At 37.1% G+C, this 23,539-nt stretch overlaps 2 protein-coding genes across 6 annotated transcripts in view; both read right to left on the bottom strand.

The window, feature by feature from the left end:
- odr4 (odr-4 GPCR localization factor homolog) overlaps nt 1–4,332 on the bottom strand; it is an 88,500-nt gene extending 84,168 nt beyond the window's left edge. For 2 of the 4 annotated variants that reach the window (XM_059984454.1, XM_059984455.1), the window contains exon 1: nt 4,204–4,332. The gene's annotated coding sequence lies outside the window, so the exon portion shown is untranslated. Of the gene's footprint in view, nt 1–4,041; nt 4,160–4,203 lie in introns of those variants that run through there. The other 2 variants (XM_059984456.1, XM_059984457.1) reach the window with 1 other exon arrangement.
- Nucleotides 4,333–10,365: 6,033 nt separating this feature from the next.
- Nucleotides 10,366–23,539, bottom strand: part of kifap3a (kinesin-associated protein 3a) — a 204,243-nt gene continuing 191,069 nt past the window's right edge. For both annotated transcript variants that reach the window (XM_059984450.1, XM_059984451.1), the window contains one exon: nt 10,366–12,846. In XM_059984450.1, the coding sequence (XP_059840433.1) occupies nt 12,738–12,846 (109 nt within the window). In that variant the 3' untranslated portion in view covers nt 10,366–12,737. The remainder of the gene's footprint in view (nt 12,847–23,539) is intronic.

Here is a 23,539-nt window from a genome sequence, read left to right as displayed (position 1 = left end):
TCTGATGGCAGAAGACCCTGTAAAATTTAGTGAGAACACACTCATCTACAGCTGCTTTAATCAAGTCTGCTACAACCCCAGTGTCGTTATTCAGATCCACAGGTAAGTGCTTGAACATGGCCCAGTCCACTGACTCAAAGCAATCCTGTTATCATTCCACAGGCTCCCATGACCACCTCTTAGCTGTCTTAATCTCTGGAGCCTTGCTCTTTAGGCTTTGTCTGTATGCAGGTAGTAGAAGAACAGCCAAGTGGTCCAAATAACCAAAACGCGGTTTAGGCAAGGAAAAACTGGCATTCTTTCTCATAGTGTAGCAGTAGTCTAGTGTGGTTGGGACCTCTGGTGCTACAGGTTATATGCTGGTTAAAATTGGGCAGGGTTTTCTTCAAACAGGCCTGCTTGAAGTCTCCAACTATAAGTTGATATGTGTCGGGATGGGCCGATTCTTGTCTAGAGGTGACATTGTGCAGAGCTGTAAGTGCTTTCTTATAGTCTGCCACTGGTGGTATATAAACTGTGGTCAGAATCACAAATGGGAATGCCACGAGGCAAACAGAATGGTCTGTGTTCGATTGGTATGTGCTCCAAGTCAGGGGAAGGACATACTGACTTCGGAGGTGGTGCAGTGGAGGTCCACGAAGTTGAGGGGGTTAGACAATGAGGAGGGATTGAGTCACCTGGGACTGTACTCACTGGAATTCAGAAAGATGAGAGGAGATCTTATAGAGACATATAAAATTATGAAAGGGATAGATAAGATAGAGTCAGGAAAGTTGTTTCCATGGGTAGGTGAGACAGAACTAGGGGACATAACCTTAAGATCTGGGGGAGTAAATTTAAGACAGAGATGAGGAGAAACTCCAAAGAATGGTGAATCTGTGAAATTCTCTGCCCAATGAAGCTGTGGAAGCCACCTCAATAAACATATTTTAGACAAGGTTGGATAGATTTTTGCATAGTAGGGGAATTAAGGCTTATGGAGAAAAGGCAGGTAGGTGGAGTTGAGTCCATGGTCAGATCAGTCATGATCTTATTGAGTGGTGGAGCAAGCTTGATGGGCCAGATGGCCTACTCCTGCTCTTATTTCTTATGGAACACGATTTCAGCATAACTGCCATGTCAGTGCACCAAAGAGATGTGAACAAAAAGCACACGCCACCACCCTTTTCCTTTCCAGAGTTCATGGTACAATCATGCAGGAATTGATACGTTTCATCACCAACCACTCAAAGCAGTTCATCACAGTGGATGTAAGTGCTACTGACTAGAACCTCTATGGTTTGTTTAAAGAGTAGTCTACTACTTTATTGATGTAATTTGTCAGGATACTGGTCCCACCTAGCATGATTCAGGTGAAGCCCACAACAACAGAACAGCTCTTTTCTTCCCTAGTATTGGAATTCATTTCTACTATGCCTCATTATGAGCCATGAAATTACTCCCCTAATCTTATTCATCTTTGGCACGTTACCCAACTAAAGATTGTGGTTCTGATTTTCAATTTTGCCAAGAACTCTTCGTAATTCTTCAAAGCATCTCCTTTCTAGTACTACCAATGTCATTAGTACCTACATGGACCATGACAAGAGAAAAATGCCAAAGGATAAACAAATCTGGGGATATGAGTCCTGCCAAAGGGTTTCAGCCTGAAAACATCAACTGTACTTTTTCCACAGATACTGCCTGGCCTGCTGAGTTCCTCAGCATTTTGTGTGTGTTGCTTGGATTTCCAGCATCTGCGGGTTTTCTCTTGTTTGTGATATAATAATGCCTGATAATTGCAAATGCGAACCATGAATTAATACAAGAGACAGTCACATACTTTGTGGGTTATGATGATGATGATGATGTCATCGACTTAGGCCTAACGCCTGAGAGGCCAGCATCGGCCATTTTCATGCCTTACAAGGCACGGAACAAAAGACTGTGTGGTGCGCCACTCATTACACAGACACGTCGCAGTATTTTTCTTTATTTTACAAGGTCGAGTTGCGAGTTCAACACTCAACCCGACATGGATGAAAAGCGTACTCGGGATTCGAACCTGGGAACCTCCATTCCAAAGCCTGGCACTGTTTTCACTGCGCCAACAGCCAGCCAACTAGGCACAATCTAAGAATTCACATGGGAAAGATCTAATATCTGTTGCATTCAAAGGGGTTCTTTTTATAATGTAACAGTGCTAGTTATATATGTTTAAGACTGTCATTAAATTGCAATAAAGGCATGAGAACTTTGGAATGCCTGTAAACAAATCTAATGCTGCTCAAACTCTGAAAAGCCAAAGTTGCAACCAATATTGAAGTTCTGCAGATCAACATACAACATTCTGGAGTATCACTGTCATTAGATCTTTCTTACTACAACTTTGTTCAACAAAATTACCCCACCTAAACTTATCAAGAAGCTTCAGCAAGCAAAGCTCTAGATACTCAACCTCCTCTTTGGCAGATGTCGATCAGTAAGGACTATACTGCATCTTCACTGACCTTCATCACAGAGGTTGCAGTGCTTAGCTCCCTATTCTGCTCTCTATAAACATGACTGTGTGGGTAAGCACCATTGCAAGACATCTTCAAATTCACTGATCACATTGCAATTGTTGGATCAATCACAGGTGGGAATGAGCCATCTTACTGCAATGAGATAGGTCACCTGTTTGAGTCATCCCACAAAATCGATCTCTTGCTCAACATCAGCAAAACTAAAGAGCAGGCTGTTGACTTCAGGAAGGGGAAGGAGCAGAAACATGCACCAGTCTACATTGGTGATTGGTGACAGAGAGAGTCAACAGCTTTAAATTTCCGGGCATTAGCCTAAGAGGCCCAGCACATCGATACAATCATAAGGAAAGCACACCAGTGTTTTTCTTCTTTCTTAGGAGATTCGGCTTGTAATTGGACACTCTAATAAACTTATGTAAGTACTGTTGAAAATATCCTGACAGGTTATACCATGGTCTGGTACAGAAATTCAAATGTGCAGATTGGAAGAAGCTGCAGAGAGTAATGGATTCTCGCCAATACATCACAGACACATTCCTCCACACCACTGGCAGTATCTATAGGAGGTTATGCCTCAAGAAGGCAACTTCTGTTATCAAAAAAATCCCACCATCCAGGCCTTGCCATCTTCTTGAAGCTATCATCAGGCAGGAGGTACAGAAGCCTGATGTCCTGCACCACCATGTTCAAGAACAGGTACTTCCTTTCAATGAAGAAGGGTCCAGATGAAGGATCTCACCCCGAAACATCAATTATGTCCTCTTTTCCATAGATATTGCATGACCTGCTGAGTTCCTCCAGCATTTTGTGTGCAACACTTGGATTTACAGCACCTACAGATTTTCTAGTTTGTGAGCTACTTCCTTTCAACCAGCTGACTGTTGAGCCAACAATTTAGCAACACTTTGCACTAAAATGATCTTTTAATATTTGAATTGTATTTTCCAGTAAAGATTGTGTATAATTTATAATTATTTTTCTTCTGCCTCTTATCTGATACCATGTCCTCTAATACCAGGGCGAGTAAATCCTTCAATGCACCTGCACACGCATGAACTTGAGCATATAGCAAAAAAAAATCGACTCACTTTAAGTCAAAGAAAAATGAAAATTTAAGAATTTGATTCAATGTTAATTGCTGACATTTGTTCCTTCTAATACTTTATATCCACTATCAAAGTTATGAATTCATGTTTTTAGTCACAAATGGGGAAAATCATTCTATTCGTATTTAAAAGATTAATGACCACTATTGTTGTGGTTGCAAGAAAACAATCTGATGTAATGCTACTACTTGTAAAGTTAATGTTTAAGATACATTTAAAGAAGCTTTCTCCGACCTTTTGAATAAAGTAGACGGGCAGGGGAGTAGAGAGTTCCCACATCTTATGAGGTCAGGGCAGCATCATGATGCAACTGCATTCATTGTGATCTCAGAAGCGAAGCGTCATCAGAAACAACTACTCAAATAAAATATTAAATCAAAAGTAATCATAGGGAAATCTATCAGATAATAATTGAGTATAAATATGCCCACCCTGTGCATGTAGCTGACTGCGCATTCCAGCTGAGCATAAATATTTTCCTCTGAGTGAGTCCTACAGGCACTCGGGATGTTTAAGGTTGTGAAACAGGATGGCGCCAGCCGCTAATTTACCGAAAACAGTTTGGGCCAGGGCTGAATTTGCTTCCTTCTTACCTCTCTTCCGTTTTCCTCCCACTTTTCTCTAGCAAAGTCGTTTCCTGCGGTCAGATTTCACCATAAGCTCCCGCTGCGGTTCTCGGCCAATCAGTGCAAGATGGCCCGCACTGATGACGTGTCACTCGGTAACTGCCGGGCACGTGAGGAGGCTAGGCAACGTGCGGTTAACGCTCAGGCGGGCGCTGCGCATTCCAGTGAAAACATCGCCACCTGCAGGCGAGGAGTCTGAACAGCGCCGCTGCTGTCCGATTGAATGCGTGTTGAGCATTATAGCCCAGCAGGGTTTCTGTGATCCATTTGGTGCGTTTTTATATTGCAATTTCGGCCTTACACCGATTTGAGTACTGGGATTAACGCTTGTGCGAAACTTTTTACTGAATCGTTATATGTGACCTTATTAAGAATTTGTAAGTGCATGGAATTTATGGCAACCCAGGAGAACACAACCAGCTATCAGTACAGTATAGGCTTCTGTAAATTGGCATCTCCATGCAGTTAGTTGCCTGTCAGCCTGGATTTTTCCACTCACAGTCCAGAATGGTGTTTGAAGCTTCAAGCGTTAGACTAGTAATTTTAAGGGACAGAACTAAAAAATTTAAAGTTCAAAGAAAATTTTATTATCAGATTTCATAAATATCACCACATACAACCTGAGCTACATTTTCCTGTGGCCATACTCAGCAAATCTATAGAAAAGTAACTATAACAAGATCAATGAAAGATCAACAAAAGTGCAGAAGACAAACTCTGCAATGCAAATATAAATACAGTAAATAGCAATAAATAACAAAAACATAAAATAACAAAATAAAGAATCCTTAAGGTGAGATCATTGGTTATAGGAACATCTTAATGGATGGGCAAGCTAGCATTGTCATCCCCCTTTGTTCAAGAGCCTGTCTGTTGAAAGGTAGTAACTGTTCTTGAACGTGGTGGTGTGAGTCCTGAGGCTCTTGTACCTTTACCTGATGGCAGCAGTGAGAAAAGAGCAATGGCCTGGGTGGTGAGGATCTATGATGATGGATGCTGCTTTCCTGCAACAGCATTTCATATAAATGTACTCAATGGTTGGGAGGGTTTTACCCATTGTGTACAGGGCTGAATCCACCACCTTTTGTAGGATTTTCTGTTAAAATGCATTTGTGTTTCCATACCAGGCTGTGATGCAGCCAGTCAATACACTCTCCACTACACACCTATAGAGGTTTGTCAAAGTTTCTGATGTCTTCCGAATCTCCGCAGACTCCTAAGGAAGTAGAGACACTGCCATGCTTTCTCCGCAATTATATTTACATGCTGGGTCCAGGACAGGTCCTCAGAAATAATAACCCCCAGCAATTTAAAGTTGCTAACCCTCTCCTCCTCTGATCCTCCAATGAGGATTGGCTCATGGACCTCTGATTTCCCTCTCCAGAAAGCTACAATCAGTTCCTTAGTCTTACTGTCATTGACAGGTTGTTGATATGACAACGCCCAATCAAATTTTCAATTCTCTTCAATTTCGTAAATTTCTTGGATTGAATAATTTTATCCTGTCAAGCTCTATTATATCTAACTTTTTTTTCCAACCATCTAGAATTGATCAATTGTTATGGAAAACAAAAGGAACAACATGTTTTCGTGATTTATTTACGGATGATTGGTTTATGTCTTTTGAACAGTTGTCTAATAAATATAATTTGCCTAGATCACACTTCTTCAGATATCTACAGATTAGAAACTTACTGAATGTTACTTTACCTACCTTTCTGATATCACATCCAAACAAAATTACAGAATAAAATTTGGGTTAAAACCCCTTTCAGAAGAGTTTAATAACAATTATTTATGATTTGATTATGAAAATACATCTACGTACTTCTGATCAAAGTAAGAATGAGTGGAAAAGAGAACTTCAAATATCTTTATCTACAGAGAAATGGGAGAAAATTCTTAAACTAGTTAATACTTCATCAATGTGTGCCAGACATGCTTTCATACAATTTAAGGTGGTTCATAGGGCTCATATGTCCAAGGATAAGTTAGCACGTTTTATAAACCCTGTTTGTGATAGATGTAACTCTGAAGTAGCTTCTTTGACACAAATGTTCTGGTCGTGCCCTCTGTTAAGAAAATATTGGAAAGATATTTTTGATATTATTTCAGCAGTTGTATGTGTTGATTTAAATCCTCATCCTATCACTGCAATCTTTGCAACTCTCGTTATTTATCCTCATCAGCTTGTCATTTAATTGCTTTCGTGACATTAATAGCCAGAAGATCGACTTTATTTAAATGGGAAGATTCCAAACCACCTCCCACATTTCAATGGTTTTCCCAAACAATTGCATGTTTAAATTTGGAAAAGATTAGGAGCAGTACTATGGACCCCTCGGTTAAATTTGAAGAAACTTGGGAGCCTTTTATTCAATATTTTCATATGATGTAAGTTGATCCTTTCTGAATCCTTTATTCAGTATTTTTTTTATGGATAGAGGAGCGGAGTTAAACGACAAAAATTTTTTTTAACCGATAAATTATGGCAACCCAATCTTTGGTTTTTTTTAGGTTAGTTTGTTTTAGTTTGGGTTTTTTTTCTCTTTTTTTATAATTATAATTATCTTTTTCATGGTTAATTACTAAGAGATTGGGAGGTTAGACTCCATTTGTTACTTGGAATATGTGTTTCTACTTGTTAACCATTATTAATGTACTCCTGATCTCTATGTATTAGTATTAATATTGTTTATTGGAAACTTAATAAAAAGATTGAAAAAGAAAAAAAAAATTTCAATTCTTCCCCCTCCCCCCATATGTTGATTCATCACCACCTTTGATATGGTCCACAACAGTGGTGTCCTCAGCAAACGGATATGGTGTTGGAGCTGTGCTTAGACACTGAGTTATAGGTGCAAAGTGAGTAGAGCAGGGGGCTAAGCAAGAAGCCCTGTGGTGCACCTGTGCTGATGGAGGTCGTGGAAATGTTTTTGCCAATCCAAACTGACTGGGGTCTAGAAGTAAGGAAATCCAGGATTCAATTGCACTGGGGGGGGGGGGGGGGTATTGAGACCTAAGTCTTGGTGCTTATTGACTGGTTCTGAGGCAATGATGGTAATAAGTGCTGAGCTGTAATCGATAAACAATATCATGATGCATGCATCTTTGCTGTTCACACGTTCCGGGGTTGTGTGAAGAGCCAATGAGATGGCACCGCTGTGGACCTGTTGCTCTGGTAGGCAAATTGGAGGGGATCCAAGTTGCCTCTCAGGCAGCTGCTGATGTGTTTCATCACTGCATCACTGTGACTGTAAATGCAACTAGACCGATCAGTCAACTCAATACATGTCCAAGTAATTAAACCAACTCCATTTCCCCGTGTTATCACCATCATTCTGGAAATTAGTTTCTCTCAAATGCATATAAAGTTCATCTTGTGAAGGAACTGATTCTGTTTCTATTATCTTGCAGGAAGTGAATCGAAGATTCTAACTGCATCGAGGTTTTTTTTAAACAAGCTTCTTCTTTGTTTTCCAGTTTCAGCCTTTTCCCAGTCTTTAAAGTTGATGCTTGCTTGTACTTGAACAGTTAAGGGTAAACAGAAGGAAGATACTCCCATATCTAAATCTGAAACCCTCTCAAGTCCCTTTTCAATTTCCATAAGCTCAGTTTCTCCTTTTGTATAGTAGCTCATTAGCTATGAAACCATTCTATTTGTTTTTTTTCTTCACAATCTCTTGGACTTACTCATCATGGAAACATAGAAAATCTGCAGCACAATACAGGCACTTTGGCCCATGATGCTGTGCCAAACAAGTACTTACTTTAGAAATTACCTAGGGTTACCCATAGCTCTCTGTTTTTCTAAGCTCCATGTACCTATCCAGGATTCTCTTAAAAGACCTTATTGTATCCGCCTCCACCATCATCACCGGCAGCCCATCCCACACACTCACCACCCTCTGCGTAAAAAACTTACCCCTGACATCTCCTCTGTACCTACTTCCAAGCACCTTAAAACCGTGCCCTCTCAAGTTAGCAATTACCCCTTGGAACAAGCCTCTGACTATCCACACGATCAATGCCTCTCATCATCTTATACACCTCTATCAGGTCACCTCTCATCCTCCGTTGCTCCAAGGAGAAAAGGCTGAGTTCACTCAACCTATTCTCATAAGGCATGCTCACCAATCCAGGCGACATCCTTGTAAATTTCCTCTGCACCCTTTCTATGGCTTCCACATCCTTCCTGTAGTGAGGCAACCAGTACTGAGCACAGTACTCCAAGTGGGATCTCCAAGTATCCTATATAGCTGCAACATTACCTCTCAGCTCTAAAACTCAATCCCACAGTTGATGAAGGCCAATGCACCGTATGCCTTCTTAACCACAGAGTCAACCTGAATCAATTGAACAGAATTCGATGCTTCATTCTATTCATGAACTATCCAGTGCATTGTATTTGTTCACATAACATACTGGTTTTTATACTCGAACAAAAAGATCTTTTATAAAATTCATTTTGCAGATTTTTGTCAACTTCAACTAAACTAGAGGTATGCTATAAAAGAATCCGTTCCACTTTTTGAAGACAAGCTCCACCTAAATCAGACTGCACTGATTACGAACACGTTTATTCAGACTATACGGCACACAATTTGTTGCTTCAATATCGGGAAACTGGATTTTAGCTGGAGACAGTGTAGAAAAGATTCACAAAGATGTTGCCTGGATTGGAAGGCTTGTGTTATAGAGAGAGCTCCGTGTCTGTTTTGCCTGGAGCCAAGCAAGCTAAGAGGTGACATGATGATGGTATACAAAATTAGGAGAGGTGACAAATTAAACTAGTTCCCCACCCTATCATAGGGAGTAGATTTAAGGTGAGAAGGAGGAGGTTCACAGAATATTTCCTATCTCAAGGTGTTGCTAGGTTGCCATGTGGATAAATAGTAGAGATCATCCAGTAATGGTTGAAGGAAGCAGACAGAAAGAGAAAATTAACAAAAACTAAAGTAAATCATACTGCTTAGAAACAGCCCCATGGCCAAAAGTCTTCCATATGCCCACTTACACAAATGTCATTTTATTCTCTCCACATTCCCATCAACTTTCACCAGATTTTGTTAGTCTCATGTATATTAGGGACAATTTTATTAACCTACCAATCCATATCTTAAGGAAGTGGTATGAAATTGGAGCAACTGAAGGAAACTGACATGGTCACTGGATTGAGTATGGGGTGCTGGAGTTATGAGATACAGTACTGTGCTAAAGTCTTAGATAGATATATATATATATCTAGGGTGCCTAAGACTTTTGCACAATACTGTATTTACCAATGTGGAGCAGACAGCAAGTTTGTAAATCTGGTAGGAGTAAAGGATGTTGGGAATGGTGAAGGTGGGAGTACTGGCAGGAGAGATATGGGACAGGTGGCAGAGAAGGAGTGCCAGGATGGGAGGAGAGGCAGATGCAGCTAAATCCAGCCCTGGAACACCAGGAAAAGTCTTTTGGTTCCAATATTGATCATTACAGAATGTCTCTCTGGTGCTTCCAGCTCCCTCCCTCTTATATCAACCAAGATTCGCCTCTCCCTGCCCCCTTCCCACTCTCAGTCTACAATACAGACCCACATCAGAATCAGGTTTATCATCACTTGCATTTGCGTGCATTGCTTGGATTTCCATCAGCTGCAGATTTTCTCTTGTTTGTGATAAGAATAGACAGTGTTGCCCTTCGTTTATAAAGAGCAGTAAGAACAAACCAGGAAATTATAAGCCAGTTTTTGGAAAAGTTTCTTAGGAACAAGATTTCTTTGCATGTTCCTGTCAGGGATAGTCAGCATGGCTTTGTTGAAGGAGGTCCTGCCTCAAATTTTATGTTTTTTTAAGGAGACAAATATGATTAATAAGGGTAGGGCAGTTGTATACATGGACTTTAGTAACAAGATGTCCAATGGTGGGATGATCCAGAAGATTACATACAGAATTGGCCTAATTGGAGAAGACAGGGTATTGATAGAGGGGTGTTGCAATGATCTGATACCAATGGAGTTCTGCAAGGACATGTGCTTGTACTTCTGAATGAAAATGTAGATGGTCTGATTGACCCACGAACAAACTTCAGAATAACTCCTTTCTAAGCCACACATATTATTCACAAAGTCCACACTTACAAACAAGATAGTCTCTAAAACAAATATTATTGCTTTGACATAGTACAACAGGAAAAAAATCTAATATGACATAACCACGAGGCATAATGTAATGCTTTGATCGATGAACAAAACTAAAATAAACAAAAAAGGGTTGCACATTACCACATCTGAAGATATATCAAATTCTGAGTTGGGAACAACAGATAGATGTAGAGTTTCTGTCCAACATATCAAATTTAGAGTTGTGAACAGATGAAGCATCAGTTTGCAGCATAGTGGAAATGAAATTATCTTTGATTATAGCTTTACAGAATTAACAATGTAAGCTCTTCTAACTCAACACTGTACATGTGACAAAGGGATGTCTTAAGGAGCCACCTGCACACCAGTCCCATACTAACATGGTAATAAGCATCTGCAAAGTTCTTATTTATTACTATTGTGTCAAAACTACAAAACACCATGTATTTGATCATCTGGGAGATGATCATTTATCTCCCTTAAGGTGATACAGTGGTACCAAATATAGATATGTTACACCAAGAGGCCTGGTCTTGGTGTTTTACTGACATTAAGAATACTCTTGTGTTTACTTCTGTCAAAGCAATTATATTGGTTTTAAGCATAATGTCTTGCTTAACTAAATTTCTAGATATTGTAATTATTGTATTAACTTTCAGCCTTGAATTTAATTTACTGAAATTTAATGCCTCTTTCAGCTGTCCTTCCTTTTCCTTAAAAACTTGGAATTGTTACTACATATCTTATTCCAAAATTTGTAATAAAAATTTATGTATCAAAGCAGAGGCATTGAGAGTTATTCTTGTTTTCAGATAATGTGTACTTTTTTTTGCCCCAGCTGTTGGTTACCTCTTGAGAAACTTTCTCAGTGAACTCAACACTTCTGGAATTGTTTGACCTCTGAGGTGTCTCAATGTGTTTTGTGGAGGAACCCAAACTTCCACAGTTCTAGGTTGAGCTTTGTATTTTTCAGTACCATTTTTGAGATCTACTTCCATCAAACACATCTGCAATATCCTCAGAGAACCTAAAAAGAGCTGAAAGCTCCTTAAAGTTCTGCATACATTTTGTGTAGAAAGTTTAAACATAGATGGATATGTGCAAGGTCACAATTTACAGGCCAAGTTTATGAGATTTGTATGCAAAAAAACTTAATTTGTAGTTAGGTTGTGGAGGCAATTTGCACAACTAAACTACCCATTTGCAACATTAGAAATGCTAAATAATTTGCTCTGGCAATTTTTAGACTAAGATTCCTCGATCGTTAGAAAGGAATTCATATGGTGTGACAAGACCATTTATCTTAATTAGCACAAAGTAAAAAAGACATAGCACCATTCTTTCCAGAGTAAAATTGTTCATTGAACTCTTAAGAGTTAGCAGCTGTGGATTGAGACTAAAGGAAGGTTAAGTACTTAGAAAAGACACTGCTGAGATGTTATGGGCAGAACTAGACAAGATGTCTTGAGATTTCTCTCCCACAGGGAAGAAACTAAACATTATGATTGCACCCACAAGTAGCCAAGTTATCTTTTGCTTCAGACACAAAGAACAAGAAAGAATCTTGCACAGTAAATGAAAATAAAAAGCTGCAGATGCTGCAAGTCTGCTGGGAAGCTTTCCCGATTTTAATGAAGGGTCATATGTCCAGCAAGTTGTCTACTCTGAAACCATAGGATAAAGTTCTACTTCAGAAATATACCTCTGAGAGAAGAGTACATAAATGATTTTGCCTGTGTTTATTTTAAGTTCTCATTTATTAATTTAGTAGTGTTCTAAACTGCAAAACAGACAATGGTGCCAAGATTTATTTCAATCCACATTTGGTCAGAGATTGCAGAAATGGCAAAATAAATAGAAACAATTATAATGGACGTGGAACAAACAAAAAAAAATGTAATAACCTATTACTAGACACAATTCATGTTATTTAAAGTTACAAATATGACATTATTTTCAGAAATGATTACACAAAATGCGAACAATTTAAAATACTGCTATTTGTAGTAAACAGCTTTAAAAGTAAAATTGCTATAAGCATTTTTAGAGTAACAAAATGATATCCCAGAAATTAAATAGTAAATTTTTAGCTATAGAATTGAATGATTTAAGACTACAGTTTGTGTATTGGAGACTTTGTTCCAGTTACGCTCTTCAGACTAATCCAGTGTTTCAAAAGGATAAAAGCAGAAAACACATTAAATAATTCAAATACCGTTAATATATTGCAGTCAGGACATTAGACTATTATGTATATAATTGTAATTCACATCACAGCTCTGACACAGTGCAGTACAAACAAAGACCCACAGTACAATACATTTGCAGTTTATGTACAAGGAATGTTACAAAAGCATTAATAAATAACTGGCTGAGCTTATCTGGTTCCAAATGGATAGAGGTAAGGATCATCTGGACGGTAACCGTAAGCTGTGACTGGACGTCCAGGAAAGTTAACTGGTTGACCAAACCCATCAACTGCCAAACTGAAATTGGGGAGGAAAGGTAAAATTAGTAAACCAGAAGAATTTGTATAAAAGCAGACATGCATTGTAGTTCAGGTTCAGCACTTGACTTTTTAAAATACTTTATGCAATTGACATGATACGACAATTTAAAATAATTGAGTTTTAATAATAGTACAAAAAAGTTATATCTGCAGCCTGTTATTTTAAAAATCACATTTTCATTAGCTTCTGAAAATTTATTTCAAATGTGACGAGTCACTTTGGACAAACAAAACTTCCACAAAGCACTGTGATGAATGGCTATATTTGTTCATGATACTGAAGACCAAATATTTCTTATGTTTAATATTATTTGACGTTGATGACTAAAATAAGACCACAATTTAATATAGAATTACAGAACTGTTACTGCACAGGAGGCAATCATTTGGCGCATCATGCCAGAACAACCTGCTTGTTCCAGCCCTTTGGCCTTTCTGAAAGGCCTTGCAAAATTTTCTTCACCTATTTAGCCAATTTCTTATAAAGCCAATAATAGAATCTGCCTCCACTACATCTGCATGAAGTGTATTCCAAATACCCACTGAATAAAGATTTTCCTCTAGTTACTCTTAATTCCCTTCCCCTTGCTTCACATTTGTGACATTTAAAGTCTCAATCCTCCCACCAAAGGGAGCAGCTTCCCACTATCGACTCTGTTCAGGCCTCTGAGTATTTTATAGATGTTATTTAACTTTCTTCTTAGCCTTCTATAAAGTCATCACATTCTTTTAAATAATGTGGTGATCAAAATTGAACATAATACTACAGTTAGGCCACACCAGTGTTTCAAAGTTTTAGCATGACTTCCTCCCTTTATTGATAAATCCAGGATTATGTATATTGTATTAGTCTTCTCAACCTGCCTTGCTGCCTTCAATGATCTGTGCATATATAACCGCTCCTCCTGCAAAGTATTCACAGTACCTTATCAATGACTTCCATGAAAATCTTCATAACTATTCCTCCATCTACTAGCCTTTTACCACTTTTACGCCTAAGGTTCCAACTTAAGTTGGCAAATTATCTCTTCCCATTTGTTTTCATTTTAATTGTTATTTCCCCTGCAATTATTTTATAATTAGGCTGGCTCTCTGTGGTATTTTGCAATCCAATATTTGTTATAAACGACAAAGACAGAAAATGCTGGAAAACCTCGCAGATCAAGCAACATCTGTGAAAAGAGAAACAGCTAATATTTTAAGATGAAGCTCCTTCAGACAGACATACTTTATTGATCCCGAGGGAAACTGGGTTTCATTAGAGCCGCACCAACCAAGAATAGTGAAGAAATATAGCGATATAGAACCATAAATAATTAAATAATAAGTTAATCATGCCAAGTGGAAATAAGTCCAGGACCAGCCTATTGGCTCAGGGTATCTGACACTCCAAGGGAGGAGTTGTAAAGTTTGATGGCCACAGGTAGGAATGAAAACAGCAGATGTTTTTATTTCAGACATCTTCAGCTTATCAGTTTTCTCTCGTCATATGAAGCTTCTTTATACCTTGTCTTCCCTTGTACATTCTTTTTGATTTCCCACCTCCCTCACCGTTTTCTATCAATAACCTTTGATGGTCCCTGGGCTCCAATCCTGCACAAGTTCATTAATGCTCTACTCCAATGAATTACTATAGGTGGAAATATTTAGCATTTTTTTTTAGCCAAATTCACAGCTAAATGGATAGAACACTGCAATACATTAAAAAGTGAAGATGGAAAATGTTAGATCTTGTTACTGTTAAGTTTGGTTAAGTACAGAGAGCAAATCCTTGCTTTAAGATCTAGCTATTTAAGGAGTGCTTCCCCAGTAATTTTTTATTACATTCAAAATATTTAGTGCCATATTTCTAATATATAATTTGTTAAAATGTTTACAAAAATGCACGTGATGACGTAGGATTGAGATGTGGAAATCCAGCTCTCCCATAAAAACCAATAAAACAAAGTTTAAGTGAAGAAGAGTTAATAAATACCTTCTAGAAACTACTTATAAAAAAATCAGGACTATCTTTAGATATGCCTCCTGAACAGAAACAGAAGAGAATTACTATGTTGACGACAGCGTGAGTTGGCGGGGAAAGAGGCCCGGCTGTTTTGGCAGAGCCTCGTACTCAAGTTGGATCTCTTCCTGGCGAAGTACATGTCGCCTCCGATGGTGCAGGGCAGGAGGCTGCGGCAATATCAACGGTCTCCAAGAAGAAACAGCGGGAGATGCGCATGCGTGAAGAAACGAGTATGCATAAACAGGTGCAAACAAAACTACAAGTTCCAACTGCGAAAGGAAGTGAAAATGAAAGTGGACCAGAAGTAGAATCAGACTCTCTGGAAAACACAGCTGAAGAAATAGATGAAGAAGAAGAACAGGAGGAAATTAAAGGTGGAAAACTTTCTGGAGACATAAGAAAAGCCCTGATACAAATAATGTATTTATTAAAAGTAATAAAAACAGATATTAGAAATGTAAAGATTACACCTGATAAGGTGGTGGAAAAACAAAAGAAAATGGACAAGCAGGTTAAAAAGTTGGAAGAACAAATGGGAGACAACACTGAAAGAATGGACAAGATGGAAGATAATATCTTTGCCTGGACATAAGAAAGAAAATGGTTGTTGGAAAAAGTAGATGTGCTCGAAAATTTCAGCAGACAAAACAATTTTAAGATTGTTGGTCTTAAAGAAGGTATAAAGGGAGAAGATTCAATAAAATTCATTCAAAAATGGATTCCGGAAATCATGGAAATGGAAGAGGGAAGTCAGTTAATTGAAATCGAAAGGGCTCATAGAGCTTTAAGACCAAAGCCCCAACAAGATCAAAATCCACAATCAATCTTGTTAAAATGTTTCAGATATCAATATAAAGAAAAGATCTTGAAGGCAGCTGCTCAAGGTGCCAGAAAGAGAAATGGGCCATTGATGATGGAAGGAAAAAGAGTTCTTTTTTATCCTGATATAAGTTACGACCTTTCGAAGAGGCGAAAGGAATTTAATTCAGTGAAAAATTTTTTATGGGAAAAAGGTTATGAACTTATATTGAGCTACCCAGCAACACTGATCATTTTTTTGGATGACGAAGAAAGAAGATTTTTTACTGATCATCAGAAAGCGGAGGAGTTTGTACAATAACTTCCTAATATTCGCGAAATGCAGTAAAGAATTATGGAAATGAAATGGATTAAAGATGAAGATTGAGATAGGGATCGGATTTGATGGACATTTATGAGTAGAAGAATATACAAATATACTTTAAGTATATGATAGAAGATACAAGATATAAAAATAATTGAGGAATAATAATTGGGAGTAGAGATATTAATTTTTTTCTTCTTCACTTATATCTTCTTTTGTTACGAGGGAGCTGGAGGAGCTTCTGATCGATTGCTGCGGGATTCACGTGTGTAATCATGGCGATTGCCATGACCCGTAAAACAGAGGGGGGTAATGTTGTGTTTCTATTCATTCACAACATTAGTAGGGGGGTATTTTGTTATCTTTTTCTTTACTATCTATCTTTCTTCTCTTTTTCTTTTTTTTTGCCTGGATGATTGGGGGGGGAGACACACAGCAACATGGAGAATTTTAAAAGGATTCCCCAAGGTATTATGAATGACTAATTTACTCAATTTTTAAAGTTTTAATGTTAATGGGCTTAATGGACCTGTTAAAAGAAAAAGAGTTTTAACATATATTAAGAAAATGAAAGGAGATATAGCTTTTTTGCAGGAAACACATTTAACAGAGACAGAACATCAGAAATTAAAGAGAGATTGGGTTGGAAGTGTTATTGCAGCTTCATTTAATTCAAAATCGAGGGGAGTTGCAATTTTGGTTAATAAAACCTTACCAATTAAAATACAAAATGTACTAATTGATTCTGTGAGGAGATATGTGATTATACATTGTCAAATCTTTTTGGAATTTTGGACTCTTATGAACATTTATGCACCAAATGAAAATGATGCAAAATTCATACAAGAAGTTTTTTTGAATTTGGCCGATGCACATGATAAAATATTAATAGGTGGAGATTTTAACTTTTGTTTAGACCCAGTTTTAGATAGATCAACTAAGGCTGTTACAAAATCAGAAGTAATAAAGCTTAACTTTATCATTGATGAAAGACTTAAACTTGATTGCTATATGGAGAAGAATTAATCCAAGAGAAAGAGATTATTCATTTTATTCAAATAGACATAAAACTTATTCAAGGATTGATTTTTTCCTATTATCAATGAATATTCAGGATAGAGTGAAAAGTGTGGAATATAAAGCGAAAATATTGTCAGATCATTCCCCCTTGATAATGACAATGATAATGATGGATAAGGAGGAATTGATTTACAGATGGAGATTTAATTCAATTTTATTAAAACGTCAAGATTTTTGTGATTTTATGAAAAAACAGATCCAATTTTTTTTGGATATGAACTCATATTCAGTTGATGATAAATTTATATTATGGGAAGCGATGAAAGCATATTTGAGGGGTCAGATAATGTTACACTTCTAAAATTAAGAAGGAATATATGGTAGAAATAGATCAATTAGAAAAAGAGATTACAAAATTAGAAAAAGAATCTCAAAGATATATGACAGAAGAAAAACGAAGACAACTTGTCAATAAGAAGCTACAATATAATACACTCCAGACATATCGAACAGAAAAAGTAATTATGAGAACTAAACAAGAGATATTATGAATTAGGTGAAAGATCACACAAGATTCTTGCTTGGCAGTTGAAAACAGGGCAGGATTCCAAAACAATAAATGCAATTAGAACAAGTGCAAATAAAATTACTTATAAACCTATAGAAATTAATGAAACTTTTAAAAAAATTTACTCTGAATTATATCAATCAGAATCACAAAATGAGGTTGCTGAGATAGAATTTTTTTTTATCACAAATAACTCTTCCAAAATTGAATTCGGAAGAACAGAAAGGATTAGATATGCCCTTTACATTAAAAGAGGTTGGAGAAGCTTTAGGATCACTCCAGAGTAACAAATCTCCAGAAGATGGTTTTCCGCCTGAATTTTATAAAAAATTTCAAGATTTATTAATCCCTCCCTTTATGGAGTTAATATTTCAAGTGGAAAGAACACATAAACTTCCACAATCTTTTTCGACAGCGATCCTAATAGTATTGCCAAAAAAAAGAGATCCTTTAAAACCAACATCATATAGGCCTATCTCTTTGTTGAATACTGATTATAAAATAATAGCAAAAATTTTATCTAATAGATTATCTAAATATTTACCAAAATTAATACATATGGATCAAACAGACTTTATTAAAAATAATCAATCGGCGGATAATGTAACTCGGTTACTTAGCATAATTCATCTGGCACAAAAGGAGGAGGAAATGAGTGTGGCAGTTGCTTTGGATGCAGAAAAAGCATTTGATAGATTGGAATGGGACTTTTTATTTAAGGTATTGGAAAAATATGGGTTAGGAAAATCTTTTATAAAATAGATTAAGACCTTCAATACTAGTCCCAAAGCTAAAGTAGTGACAAATGGTCAAATTTTAACATCATTCCAGTTAACAAGGTCAACTAGACAAGGCTGTCCATTATCTCCTGCCCTATTTGTATTGGCGATAGAACCATTAGCTGAATTAATTAGAACAGATCCAGATATTGTGGGCTTCAGAGTTAACCAGGAGGAATATAAGATTAATTTATTTGCTGATGATGTTCTGATTTATTTAACAAATCAATTGCATTCATTGCATAAATTATCTTTTAGATTGGAAGAATATGGGAAAATATCAGGGTATAAAGTAAACTGGGATAAAAGTGAAATTTTACCCCTTACTAAAGAAGATTATAGTCAATGTTGATCAGTAACTCAATTTAGATGGCCGACAAATGGTATAAAATATTTAGGTATAAGAGTCGATAATGATATAATGAATTTATATAAATTAAATTATTTGCCATTATTGAAAAAAATACAAGAAGATCTTGATAAATGGATGATGTTACCAATAACATTAGTAGGTAGAGTTAATGCTGTAAAAATGAATATATTTCCTAGATTACAATATTTATTCCAAACATTACCAATACAACTGCCCTAAGAGTTGAATAAATGTGTGAGGAAGTTTCTTTGGAAAGGTAGGATGTCAAGAATATCGTTGGAAAAATTGACATGTATATTTGAACTAGGAGGGTTACAACCCCCAAATTTTAAGAATTATTATAAAGCAAATCAATTTAGATTTATTGCATCTTTTTTTGATGAAGAAAAACCGGCATGGATTAGAATAGAGTTAGATAAGAGAAAATATACTAGAAGATTTTATATATAAATGGGAATCCAAATGGATACGGGAAAAGAAAGAATCTCTTACATTAAAACACTTGATTGATTTATGGAATAAGGTAAATGTGGATGATGAGGTAAAGAAATCTTTATTAGCAAAGAGAACCCTAATTCAAAATAGACTTATTCCTTTTACAATGGATAATCAACTTTTATATAACTGGTTTCAAAAAGGGATCAGATATATAGGTGACTGTTTTGAAGGAGGTACATTGATGTCGTTTGATCAATTAAAGAATAAATATAAAATATCAAATAACACTCTTTTCTATTATTTTCAATTAAAGGCCTATTTAAGAGATAAACTGGGTCAAACAATGTTAATGCCAAAACCAAAACTTTAATTCAAAAAGGAAAAATTAAAAAAATTACATCTTGAATGTATAATTTGATTCAAAAACAATTAAACCAGGAATTCATAAGTCAAGACAAAAATGGGAAACTGATTTGAATATTAAAATTGATGAAAAAAATTGGTCAAGACTATGTCTTGATAGTATGACAAATACAATAAATGTCCGACTTAGATTAGTACAATACAATTTTTTACATCAATTATATATTACACCACAAAAAAATAAATAGATTAAACCCAAATTTATCTGACCAATGTTTCCGATGCAATTAAGAAATCAGTACTTTTTTACACTCTACTTGGTCTTGTTTTAAAATTCAACCTTCTTGGATAAATCTAAGACTTTTACTGGAACAAATTATTGGAATACAACTTCTACATAGCCCAATATTACTTTTATTAGATGATATTGAAGGGATAATACCGAAACCTAAATTGAATAAATATCAGAAAAAAATTATAAAAATTGCATTGGCAGTAGCCAAAAAAGCCATTGGAAATCAGATTCGTACTTAACTATGGACCATTGGAATAATGAAATATATAGCTGCATTCCACTTGAAAAAATTATGTATAATTTAAGAAATGAATATGATACATTTTTGAAAATTTGGCACTCCTACCTACAAAAGATAGGATTAAATATATAGGTCCTTTGAAGATAAAATTATTAGTTATTTGGGGTAAAAAAAGATATATATTAAAGTTATTTTGAACTCCATGGAGCATGTGGAGATCCTCCGATATCTTGGCAATCCTTTTTTCTTTTTTCTTTTTTTTACAGGGATGTTAAGGGGGGAAGGGTTAAGGGGAGGGGGAGGGCTAATAATAATTTTCATTACTCTACTATTCTATTCATTGTATGCAATTCTCTTAAAAAATTAATTAAAAAATATTTTAAAAATGCAATTTAATTTTAAATTTTGAAATACAAGAATCAACAATACCTTACCAATTTTCACCGATGCACCAGAAATAGCACTTTATCTGACTCAGTAGGGCTGCTGGCAACGGTAGTGAAGGCGGATATGATAGTATCTTTTAAGAGACTTTTGGATAGGTACATGGAGCTTAGAAAAATAGAGGCTATGGGTAACCCTAGCAATTTCTGAGGTAGGGACATGTTCGGCACAACTTTGTGGGCCGAAAGGCCTGTATTGTGCTGTAGGTTTTCTATGTTTCTAACTGCTCTGCATGTGACCATGAGAAACTACACAGAATTGTGGACACAGCTCAGTACATCACAATAACAGCCTCAATGAACTCGTCTATACTCCTTTGCTGTCTCAATAAATCAGGTAGCATGATTAAAGACTCACCCACCCCAGATATTCTCTCTTCCAAAAGATACAACAGCTTGAAAGCATGTACCACCAGGCTCAAGGACAGCTTCCACTTTGCTGTTATAAGACTATTAAATGGCTCTCTTGTACAAGGTGGACTCTTGACCTCACAATCTACCTAGTTATGATCTTGTACTTTATTGTTTACCTGCAGTGCACTTTCTCTAGCTCTAACACTTCATTCTACATTGTTATTGTTTTACCCCGTTTTACCTCAAAGTACAGTGTAATGATTTCATCTGTATAAACAGCATGCAAGACAAGCTTTTAATTGTATCTCAATATATGTCACAATAACAAAACAATTAACATTCAACTTTACTTATCTCAGTAAACTAAGCACATAGCAGTAAATCAAAATCAGATTTAGGTCATATCACTGAAATATGCAGTGAAATTTGTTTTGTTGGAGCAGTACCTTGCATCATACTGACATTGAGTGTAAATTTGTCGCTATAACGCCTCTCAACCAGTAGAGTTATTCACTTCTATACACTTCCTCAACACCATCTGAGATTCTGCCAACAACAGTGGGGTCACTGGAAAATTTATAGGTGGCATTTTAGCTGTACCTGACACAAATGCATCCGTGAAACATGTCTGTGATTTTGCAGGGATTAATAGGATAGGTGCCAAGAGGCTGTTTCCTCAAGCTTAGATCAATAACTAGATGGCAGTTTTAAAATAGAGTGGCAAGAAAAAGTTTGTGAACACTGCAGTTATCTGGTTTTTTGCATTAATTCCTCATAAAATATGGTCTGATCTTCATCTAAGTCACAATAATAGACACATGCAATCTGTCTACACTAATAACACACAAACATTTGTACTTTTCACGTCTTTATTTAACACGTTGTCTTTATTCACAATCTAGGCTGGAAAAAGTAATTGAACCCTTGTATTTAACAATAGGTAGAATCTCTTTTAGCAGCAAAAACCTCCACCAAACGCTTCCTGTAGCCCTGTAGCTGCAAAACAGTGAGGAGGAATTTAGACCATTCCTCCATACAAGACTGTTTCAGTTCATCAGTATTTCTGGGGTACCTTGCATGAACAGCCCTGTTCAGCCCTCCACAGCATCTTGATTAAGGTCTGGATTCGGATTTGGCCATTCTAAAACACAAATTTTCTTCTTTTTAAACCGTTCTGTTATTGATTTACTCTTCATTGTCTTGTTCCATCATTCAACTTCTATTAAGCTTCAGGTGATGGGCCAGTACCCTGACACTCTCCTGTAAAATGTCTTGATACAATCTTGAATTCATTGTTCCCTCAGCGAATGCAAGCTGACCAGGCCCAGAGGCAGCAAAGCAGCCCCAATACATGATGCTCCTTTCACCATGCTTCACAGTTGGGATGAGGTTTTGGTATTGGTGCACAGTGTTCTTTTCCCTCCAAACATAGCAGTGGTCCTTTTTGCCGAAAGCTCAACTTTTGTCTCATCTGTCCACAGAACATTGTCTCAGAAGCACTGTGGAACATTCAGGCGATCTTTTGCAAACTTGAGACGTGCAGTAATGTTTTTTTTGGAGAGCAGTGGTTTCCTGCATGCTGCCCTTCCATAAACACCATTCTTGTTCAGTGTTTTCCTTGTAGTGGATACATGAACAGAGAAATTACCAAGTTCTCGAGATTTCTGCAGGTCTTTTGCTGTTACCCTTGGGTTCTTTTACACCTCCTTCAACATTGATGTGATCTTTGCAGGATGCCCACTCCTAGGGAAGAGTAGCAACAGTACTTCCGGTCAAAATGGCACATGCGTCCTAAGCTCCTTCAGTCAACATCTCCTGGATAGATCTTGAAACCTTATATTTCACTTTTATGTCTTTTACATTTTGTTTTTTTTTTGTCTGGGATGTGATTCTGGAACTGTTGGAGCCTGTGATTTGCTGTTTGGAGATCATTTAGGTGTTCTAGCGCTCTGCAAGCTCAAGAGGATTCTGGGAAGTAGAGGCAGCATGCACGAACTTTTAAGGTGGACAGACTGCAAGACGATGTTTGACTCCATTTCGCTGAGTAAAGCTTCCATCGTTCGCCAATTAAAGTGACAAGGGGGACTGAAACATCAAGGTGAATGCGGAAGCTTGGAGATTATTTGGGTACTTCAGTGCTCTGGACTCTCCCAAGATGATTCCGGGAGACAGAGACAGCGTGTGCAAACTTTGTGAAGAGAATGCTGCAGGACAGGGTGCAAGCTGTTGTTCAACTAGATTTCGCCCAACAAACCTTCTATTGTTCACTGATTAATGCGACAAGAGAGATTGAAGTAACAAGGCGAGTGGTGGCTGCCTGTCTTTTGATGGTTCTGCTAATGGAGAGGGAAAGGTCTGCTGCTAAGCCCAGAGAGTTCTCCCCAGATTTTCTGTATTTTCGACGAGGACTTAGGCTATAGACTGTTTCCAGTCATATAGTTTTTTATATTCTGTATTTTTCTCCCAATCGTTCTTGGTTTTGTGCAGGGAGGGGGATTTGGGGGTCGATGTGCCTATTCTGTTCTGTTCAATTTTTTTTGTACAGGAGGAAGGACTTATGGGTCGATGTGCCTGTTCCATTTTGTTCGTTTTTATGTGTGGGAGGAAGGATTTGGGGGGGTCAATGTACCTGCTCCATTTTGTTCATTTTTAGTGCAGGAAGGGGATG

The sequence above is a fragment of the Hypanus sabinus genome, chromosome 11 (assembly GCF_030144855.1).
Source record: "Hypanus sabinus isolate sHypSab1 chromosome 11, sHypSab1.hap1, whole genome shotgun sequence".
NCBI classification, from domain to species: domain Eukaryota; kingdom Metazoa; phylum Chordata; class Chondrichthyes; order Myliobatiformes; family Dasyatidae; genus Hypanus; species Hypanus sabinus.
The sequence above is the reverse complement of the archived record's forward strand: the minus strand, read 5'-3'. Positions and strand labels throughout refer to the sequence as shown.